Below are 10,481 nucleotides of genomic sequence, written 5' to 3'. Positions count from 1 at the left end.
CTGTAAATCTTTTGGATATTATTAATGTATACAAGTGGAACACAGACAATATAAATAAGGTAGTGAGGATAGCCAACCAAGAAAGAACTTAAAATAATGGATACAAATTGGATAATTTTAGATATAGTAAGTATATAGGAAAGTGGTTAAAAAATAAAGTTGAGTGCAATACTCTGTCAAGTTGGGTCAGTGAAACTAAAACTTTGGCCAGCTTTAAAAATAGGTTGGGCAAATATACAAGTGAGAAGGGTTGGATTAAGAAGTTGCAAGCAGGCCTGCTGCAGTGGTCCCCCATTCTTATGATTTTAATTATATATAAGAAACCAATAAAGTTTTATAAGACATGAAACAATGAAGATGGGGACACTACAAGTATGGCTCTGCCTGTTTAGTCACAGAGGTGCAATCACAATGTGTTTTAGGCATGTATAAAGCTTTTTAAATATCTTGACACTTCATTCAGATGAGCTGTGAGCTAAGAGTTTCCTTTAGTTTTTAAATAAAATTCTGTATTATTATTCACAGCAAGTTGGTTCACATTTTACATCAGCATTTGATTTTAACACCAATGCCAATTTTAAAAAAAAAAAAAAATTATACACCTATGAAAAACAATGAAACACAAGCATTTGGCAAATTACGACAGACATGTTTTCAGGGTGATTCTCAGGTGAGTGATAACTTGACTGGCCTATGTTTATCTAGACTAAGTATTAGAAAATGTTGTGTGGTACTGTCAGCACGAAGCCTTGCACTCCAATTATAACAGCACATTAATGAAAAGAAATTTGAAATTTATCAAATTTAAAATCTGATGAGAATGAATCATACCACAATTACACACTTTAGGTATTAGAAAAGAAGAGTCTGCACAAGGACAGGAGGTTAAACAAGGAAAGTGAGTGTCCGGCTTGGTCTGCGCCAAACCTGGTGGAAGTCACACTAAGAAGTGAAATCTTGGAAAAAACTGTTAATTAATCTATGAGAGCTAACACTTAAAGTGTGTCCAATGTACTACTATGCAACTGACAATTACGTGTCAAGCAGCTGACAATTACGTGCCCAACTTACTAGTACAGTGGACCCCCGCCTTACGATATTAATCCGTTCCTGAGAGCTGATCGTATGCCGAAATTATCGTAAGGCGAATTAATTTTCCCCATAAGAAATAATGGAAATCAAATTAATTCGTGCAAGACACCCAAAAGTATGAAAAAAAAAAAACATATTTTTACCACATGAAATATTAATTTTAATACACACAAACTGAAGAAGACATGCACAGTTAATACTCTACCAAGAATAGAATACATGACACTTACCTTTATTGAAGATCTGGTGATGATTGATGGGATGGGAGGAGGGGAGTGTGTGGAAGTTGTTATTGTTTAGAAGGGGAATCCCCTTCCATTAGGACTTGAGGTATCAAGTCCTTTTCCGGGGTTACTTCCCTTCTTCTTTTAGTGCCACTAGGACCAGCTTGAGAGTCACTGGACCTCTGTCGCACAACAAATCTGTCCATAGAGCTCTGTACCTCTCGTTCCTTTATGATTTGTCTAAAGTGATTCACAACATTGTCATTGTAATAGTCACCAGCATGGCTTGCAATAGCTGTGTGAGGGTGATTTTCATCCATAAAGGTTTGCACTTCAATCCACTTTGCACACATTTCCTTAATCTCTTTTTTCAATTCCATACTAATTCTCATCCATTTTACCACAGGGATGGCACTAGAAGCTTTCTTGGGGTCTATAGTGACTTATTTTGCAGTTACAAGCACTAAAAACACTGGGACAATGTGAAATATACCGAATGTATGCGTCGATGCGACCGCACTGGCTGGCTTGTAAACAATGGTGCTGAGGCCACTCGTGGGACGCGTCCTGGACGAATTATGTAAGGCGAGGCAAAATTTTTGTGTTAAAATGTATCATATGGCGGATTTAACGTAACGCGGTGCCATCATAAGGTGGGGGTCCACTGTATACACAATTTTTTGTACCTTCATATCTGTCACCTGCCAATATTTTTAACCTCAGAACAGCTCTTGGGTCTTTTACAATCTCTTCAGATCTCTGAAAAAATCTAAGACCTGGAGGGTGCATCGTGGTTAACTGCACAGGTGATGACTAAGTCTGACGTACTAGTATACCTAATTAGTATAAGAGAACAATGAAATCAGGAGCTGTCATAACACCATCAGTTTCCCTACCAGCAAACACTATGTGAAACTGATAGCAAGATGATCAATTCACTCCAAGTTTATTGCAATTTCATGATACTAACAATGGAATTCAACCACAAGGCACACTAAATAGGTTTAACCCAGGATAACCCAATATAGCCAAATGATGTGGCTTATTTCATTGTTTCACTAAGTATTACACCTTCAAACAATTGTAATATTATAGGCTTATGGTGAAAAAGTTTTAAAGTAGTCTTTAACCCTTTGACTGTCGCAACCCCCAATCCTGAGGTGTCTCCTGGTTTCGCAGAATTTAAAAAAAAAAAATTATTTTTTCTTATGAAATGATAGAGAATCTTTTCCTGATTGTAATGACACCAAACAAACGAAATTTGATGGAAAACTGACGGAATTATGCTCTCACGAAGTTAGCGACCTCGGCGCTGTTTACAAATCGGCAATTTTGCCCACTTTGAGCCCTATTTTCGGCTAATTCCCTTGTTCCAGTCGCCCAAACTCATAGCTATTTCTTTAGAACTCCATTTTTTCTATCGACTGAGTACAAGAAACTGCCCATTTACCGATTTCAACTACCTAATAATGTGGTTAGAAATTTGCAATTTGGCCAATTTCACGAAAACTAAAAAATATGACAATTTAAAAATAAGGTCCAGAATGAACAATGCAGACATTCCTGGCTCTAAAATAACATTTTCTTTGTTCATCAGTCACGTCTCCAGGCCCCTCTGATATTACTCTTGCTTTCTATTTTGAATTTTTATTCAAACAAAAAATAGAAGACTTACTATTATGCAGACTACTGCAATACTGTAATAATTGTATAAATAACATCAACCCATTCATGACTGCATATTAGAATGGCTAGTTGGACATTTATTGGATAACGGCATCATTTGTTTACTTTTGAACATTGGCAAAAATCAAACATTTCCCCTTCTTTGAGCTCCATTTCTAGGTTCTTTTTATAGTAAAATCAATCAAAATCACCTCTATTTCTATAATATGTTTTCCATTCTATCAAATGAGACCAAGAAAACGAGAATACAACCATAAATACTATACGAAAATAGACCACAACATCGGCATTTTAATTAAAAAAAAACGGTCGGTTTTTTTTTTCTCATTATGCACTGCGTGCTCCAGGATTTTTTTTATATGGTGCACACTGACCACATAGACCCATTCTCTCACATGTGGGCCTACCAGCTTTCTCCTGCTTGATTTGAAGCCGCTAGAATTTATGAGTATATATACGTCAAACACGGTACCTCGTAAGACGTATATATACGGCCGCGACAGTCAAAGGGTTAAGACACACAAGTCATACACACAGAATGTTTACATAACCCAGGATAATCCCTTGGACCTAATTTTTTTTTAACACACCAGCCACAATACCACAATTCAGATGCACCTCCAAACTGCAAGTATCTCCACCCCTCCTTCAGAGTGCAAGCACTGTACTTTCCACCTCCAGGGCTCAAGTCTGGCTAACCAATTTTCCTGAATCCCTTCACAAAATGTTACCTTGTTCACACTCCAACAGCTTATCAAGTCCAAAAAAACTATTTGCCACCACTCATTCCTATCTAACACACCTGCTGGATGTCCAAGCTCCTCGTGCACAAAACCTCCTGTACTCCCTCCCTCCAACCCTTCCAAGGCAACCCTTTCCCTGCCTTCCTTCCAATAGATTTATACACCCTCCACCCAACCAAGTCATTCACAATCAACACTTCACACCCATATAAATGTGTTGGTACCACTATGCTCTCATACATTCCCCATTTTGCCTCCATGGATAACATCCTTTGTCTCTACAGATGCCTCAATGCACTACCCACCTTTTTTTTCCCCTTATCAGTTCTATGGTCCAACTCATCTTTCATATACCCATCCACTGACAAATCTACTCCCAAATATCTGAACACATTCACTTCCTCCTTAAGTTTATGGAGGAAGTGAATTATTTATAAAAATAAATAATTCACTATTATTTATAAAATAATTCACTTCCTCCATACTCCCTACTTGCAATTTGATATCCAATCTTTCATTACCTAAATCATTAGTTACTTTCATCACCTCGTTCTTTTCTATGTTCACTTTTAATTTCCTTCTTTTACACACCCTCCCAAATTTGTCCACCAACCTTAACATCTCTTCAGAATCTCCCAAAAGCAGTGTCATTGGCAAAAAGCAGCTGTGACAACTCCCAATAGTTGCTTATATCTTACCCAATTACTTCCTCCTCAAGTTTATAAACTACCACCTCCCTCTTACTTGCTGATGCCCTTCTCATTGTACTCCATCTACCTCTTACTCTCACTGTAGCTGCAACTAAATAATGAGCTGATATATCTGTTCTCCTCTATAAGCATGCCTTATATAACAGTCGCTCCCACCTCAACATTTAGGTCTCCAACCACATTTGCTCTCTCACTTGGTTCAAAACTTCCTAAACCTCTCACTCACCTCCCAAAATCTCTCTCTCTCTCTCTCTCTCTCTCTCTCTATACAATTCTCTTCTCCAGGTGCATAACACTTACTATGACCCACTTTTTGCATCAGATGCTCATTTTAATCCCCATAATCCTTGAATTTAAACATTTATATTCCCTCTTTTCCTGCCATAATTGATTTTTAGCTCTAACACTCTCAAATACCTCCCCCCCCCCAAATTAATCCCATCTATTTCTCACAGTGAAACTCTCCTACCTCCTTCAGATTGGTCTGACTTAGTGCCAGGACCTCCAGCTAGTGCAGTATCACATAAAAGAAAAATAGAGAACACTAATGATTGCAGCTTTTGTCAGTTACAGGATGATGATTGTAGTAAGAGTTATATAAATACATAGAGAAAGAAATTGACAATTTTCTAAATGCAATTCATGGACTGTACAAAAATTCAGGTTATGATTTAGGGATAAAAGATGTACTAAGCTGACTGAACAATGATCCTGGTGACCCAAGTTACTGTATACTATCCAAAGAAAAGAGCAAAACAAGGAGATGCAGGCACAGAGGAGAATGTTGATGTGGAAGATGACTATTTCCTCAGATCAAAATTTAAAGCATAAATGTATGTGACACTTGTCACAGGTGCTGTTTTTGCAATGATATAGTCCTCCTGGAAAATTATGAAGAGAAGCTGACAAAGGTTGGTGGAAGAATTTGGAACAGTATGTAAAAAAAAAAAAAAAAAAAAAAAAAAAAACTTGCATAGAAAAGAGCAAGGTGATGAGAATAGAAGAGTAGTCTGTCAACGGAAGACTGGATATCAGATTGGAAGGGAGTATGGAGGAAGTCACTGTATTCAGATACATGGGGGGGTGGACATGTAGACAGATGGGTCTATGAAAAATCAGGTGAACCACAGAATAAATAAAAGGGAAAAAGAAAGGTAGGGGTGCTGAGTCATGTGATAAATTTAAATTTATCTAAGGAGACAAAAAAATAAAATGTAAGAGTGTAATAACACCAGCACTTTTACATAGGTACGAAGCACTGGCAGTTAGGAGGAGAATAGAGGCAGTGGTGATGCCGTCTTGAAAGTAATGTGTGGCTTGAATATTATGTAGAGAATTTGGAGCGTAGAGATAAGATCTTGTCGAGATACCAAGAGTATATGTAATTCAGAGGGTTGGGGAGGGGTTGATGTAGTTTGGGCTTTCATAAAGAATGGGGCAGAACAAAATGACTAAGAGGGTACATAAATCCAGGGTGGAGGAAAGGAAGGGGTAGGAGCCATCCCAGGAAGGGATGCAGGCATGGAGTAAAGGAGGTTTTTAGTGCTAGAGAACTGAACATCCAACAGGTTTGAGTGAGCATGTTAGATCAGTGGAGACAAGTGGTTTTAACTGCTGGATGTAGCAGAGCATTTCGGGCAAATTAGGTCAACTTCATCCCCAGGATGCAACCCACACCAGTCGACTAACACCCAGATACCTATTTTACTAGTAGGTGAATATGGACAGCAGGTGTCTTTAGTGGGAGCAAGACAACATTTATGAAGGGATTCAGGGTAAACTGTTCCAATCTGTTGAAACCCAAGAAACACTACACAGCAGTGTTTTACATTCCCTTCACATAAAACACGTATCTTTGCACTTTGCTAAGTGACTTAACGGGTAAGCAAACATCTTTACCGAGTCCATTTCTCATCTGTAACAGAAGTGTAGCTAAAGTGATCACCATACCTCAAACGAGAAGGTATACAGTCACAAGTAAGGTGGCACATGCACTGTACTGGTGGTATTACCTGGTATTTCCATATTATTCGTGTGATAACACAGAGAGGCCAATTGGCAGACTCCTCCCAGTCTTGACCTGTTATGCATTTTAAGCATTCAGCATTACAAGGTCAACAAGATGAAAGAACAATTTCATTTACCACTGTAACTCTTTCAGACACAATCCACAAACCCATCTACAAGTTACATTTGTTCACCAAATGCATGTTGTTGGTGCAATCAATGACAACAGCTGTTTCACGAAGGGTTCATTTGCTCCTCAAAACAATTTTCCTATTTCATTCTGTTCTGGCAAATGGATGTCAACAAATGTCTTACCATTTTTGCCATGCCATCGAGCTACCATTTTGAGTATTAGCATTAAACACCTGCACTTCACCTGCATTAAAAAGGGACACTATATACAAAACTACATCTTCAAGGGTGGACTGATTATACACAAATAACCCTCACACAAAAGAGAGAAGCTTGCGACGACGTTTCGGTCCGACTTGGACCATTGACAAAGTCACACTGTGACTTTGTCAATGGTCCAAGTCGGACCAAAACGTCGTTGTAAGCTTCTTTCTTTTGTGTGCGGGTTATTTGTGTATCGTTCCAGTCACGGTATTGTGCCTTTTTTGTTATTTGTGGACTGATTACATCGTCTTCACATCTCTACTGCTTCTGCTAACTCTTCTGTACTCAACTGAAGAAGCCTACCATGTAGGAGAAAGATTTCGGAATGAGGATACCTAACTGTTGCATGTGTCTTGCTTATCAACCTGTCAGTATTGTATACCAATTTCATATTCACAATATACTGTTCTTTTATTTACATATACAGTGGACCCTTGGTTATTGACTGTAATCCATTCCAGGTCAGTCTAGATCCAAAAATGCCAAAAACTGAAATAATATTTCTCATAAGAATTAATGTAAATCCAATTAGTCCGTTGCAGACACCCAAAAATATTAACAAAAAATAAATTTTTTTAAAGATGAACTATAGTTTTACAAACAGAAAAAATGAGAAATAATTTTTTTTTTTTAACAAGTCGGCCGTCTCCCACCGAGGCAGGGTGACCCAAAAAGAAAGAAAATCCCCAAAAAGAAAGAAAATCCCCAAAAAGAAAATACTTTCATCATTCAACACTTTCACCTCACTCACACATAATCACTGTTCTTGCAGAGGTGCTCAGAACACAACAGTTCAGAAGCATATACGTATAAAGATACACAATATATCCCTCCAAACTGCTAATATCCCGAACCCCTCCTTAAGAGTGCAAGCACTGTACTTCCCATTTCCAGGACTCAAGTCCGGCTATATAAAAATAACCAGTTGAGAAATAAATATAAAGCACAAATTTTAATGATAAATGAACATTACATATCTTTATTGAAGACTCTTGTTGGCATATTGAAGAAGGCAGGAGAGAGAGAGAGAGAGAGAGAGTCGGGAATCCCCAACTCCCTCTACCCTCTGTGTAGTGTAGCCCCCTGGGCTACACTACACTGCCATATTATTACCACGCACACTGAGTTTAATCGTTTCTAACAACTACCTTTAGATGCCATCATAAACAAAGGGAGAAGTAATGAATAATTCATGCCGAGAATTGTAAACAAATGCACATGAAGGGCAGTTACTGGGCAAGATGCCAGATTCACAGTTTTCTCTAATGCTGAATCAGAGAAAATGTAATGTTTACTCTCCACCCAACTCTCCACTCGATATATGCTATATGCTACGTAATGTGTTTCTTACATAATTTTGAAGAAAATATCATAGATGGATTAATGAAAATGTCTATATTAACCTAAAATACAACAATGTGCCCAAGAGTGATTATTATTAAACATACATTGCATATAAACATTGCAGGTTTTTATATACTATGTAACGTGTTCCTTATATAATTTTGAAGAAAATATCATAGATTAATGAAAATGTCTATATTAACCTAAAGTAAGACATTTAATGTGCTCAAAAGTGATTTATTACACATCCGATACGGCCGATCTCCAAAATAATGGCCGATAACCGGGATAGAATTTCGACCAAAAATGCGGGTGAAAACCGAATTGGCCGATATCCGGAACAGCTGATAACCGAGGGTCCACTGTATCCTGCATCATATAATTTCAGTTAATACAGTACTGTTTTCCTAATCTTCATCAAATACCATTTCTGGTTGTTATATCTGATTAATATTCATGCTTTCTTCTTCCCACTGGTTTTTCCCTAAAGTACCTGTGTGCTATGGTAACCATCTTCTTTCAAAACATTTTATTTCTTTGTAAAAGCAAAAGACAATTATGTTAAGGTCTAAACCAATATACAAATTAAACAGAAAATGTTTCGTGTGTTGAAGTTTACTTTCAATGAGTGAGATAAGCAGTAAGACAAGCAGTAACTGAAACTTGTATCAGGATCCTACAGGCAGCGATCTTCTCAAGGAAAGTTCTCAAAAGATTTAAGACATTAAGAATTGTAAACAATTATAATAACATTTAAGTGGTGACTTTTTTTTTCTAAGTCTTTCACTTTAAAAATTTAAATTTTATTTAAAGTATAATACACTTTGTTTCAGCAAACTGTATACATACTGTAATTTATCTATTTTAATGATATCCATCTTAGCAAGCCAAGCTGTAGTATCCAGAGTCCTGCAATCAATGCCAGCCACATAGCCCAAAGACACCAACTTAGTGGTGTATCAACCATAAAAACAAGGGGACATCAGCACATTATGACAGTGTGGTATATAATTCAAACTTGTAAGAGAAACTGAGATTACTTACAACTCTTGCCGCTCTTTCTTGACTTTCACACTTGCGGCAGAACCAAGCTCCAGTAGGTACAGTAACTATACCATAACAAGCTGAAAGATAAAAGATGGTTTTACCAAGTTATTGTCAACAAAAGTAAATCACCTACATTGCACTGAAGCTAGTTAAAGTGAATTCACATAAACTGATAGTTCTGAATGACTTAAATTAGGATGATTAAAAATTCCCTAAGTGAAATATGGTAAGTTATGAGGTGAATCATACAATTGATGAGGGGAAAATATGGTGAGTGGTGCACTTAGGAGTCTGTGGAGACAAAGAACTTTGTCCTTGGAGGCAAAGAGGGGAATGTATGAGAGTATACTTTTACCAACGCTCTTATATGGGTGTGAAGCATGGGTGATGAATGTTGCAGCGAGGAGAAGGCTGGAGGCAGTGGAGATGTCATGTCTGAGGGCAATGTGTGGTGTGAATATAATGCAGAGAATTCGTAGTTTGGAAGTTAGGAGGAGGTGCGGGATTACCAAAACTGTTGTCCAGAGGGCTGAGGAAGGGTTGTTGAGGTGGTTCGGACATGTAGAGAGAATGGAGCGAAACAGAGTGACTTCAAGAGTGTATCAGTCTGTAGTGGAAGGAAGGCGGGGTAGGGGTCGGCCTAGGAAAGGTTGGAGGGAGGGAGGGAGGGGGTAAAGGAGGTTTTGTGTTCGAAGGGCTTGGACTTCCAGCAGGCATGCGTGAGCATGTTTGATAGGAGTGAATGGAGACAAATGGTTTTTAATACTTGACGTGCTGTTGGAGTGTGAGCAAAGTAACATTTATGAAGGGGTTCAGGGAAACCGACAGGCTGGACTTGAGTCCTGGAGATGAGAAGTACAGTGCCTGCACTCTGAAGGAGGGGTGTTAATGTTGCAGTTTAAAAAACTGTAGTGTAATGCACCCTTCTGGCAAGACAGTGATGGAGTGAATGATGGTGAAAGTTTTTCTTTTTCGGGCCACCCTGCCTTGGTGGGAATCGGCCAGTGTGATAATAAATAAATAAATATGTGCAGTAAAGTGTTATCAACTTTCCATAAGCAAGTCTGATTATTTATCATATTACTGTCTACTAGTACATGATTAACAGATGCAGTAAATAACTCTCATAGCATAAATACTTAATAGTATTCATTTGCTTACCATTTTAACCTATTTATTACCAATGTCTTCTTACTGGGAATAATGTATAAACCAATGTCCCCTTACTAAGA

General features: G+C 37.9%; 1 protein-coding gene across 13 annotated transcripts in view; it reads right to left on the bottom strand.

Moving 5' to 3' along the window:
- Positions 1 to 10,481, bottom strand: part of LOC128689171 (protein AF-10) — a 236,773-nt gene that overhangs the window by 208,143 nt on the left and 18,149 nt on the right. For all 13 annotated transcript variants that reach the window (XR_011392290.1, XR_011392291.1, XR_011392293.1 and 10 more), the window contains exon 2: positions 9,247 to 9,326. Coding sequence is in view for 7 of the 13 variants with exons in the window: in XM_070087402.1 (XP_069943503.1) it covers positions 9,247 to 9,326 (80 nt within the window). In the remaining 6 variants the exon portion in view is untranslated. The remainder of the gene's footprint in view (positions 1 to 9,246; positions 9,327 to 10,481) is intronic.

Source organism: Cherax quadricarinatus, chromosome 21, assembly GCF_038502225.1.
Source record: "Cherax quadricarinatus isolate ZL_2023a chromosome 21, ASM3850222v1, whole genome shotgun sequence".
In the NCBI taxonomy this organism is placed as follows: domain Eukaryota; kingdom Metazoa; phylum Arthropoda; class Malacostraca; order Decapoda; family Parastacidae; genus Cherax; species Cherax quadricarinatus.
The sequence above is the reverse complement of the archived record's forward strand: the minus strand, read 5'-3'. Positions and strand labels throughout refer to the sequence as shown.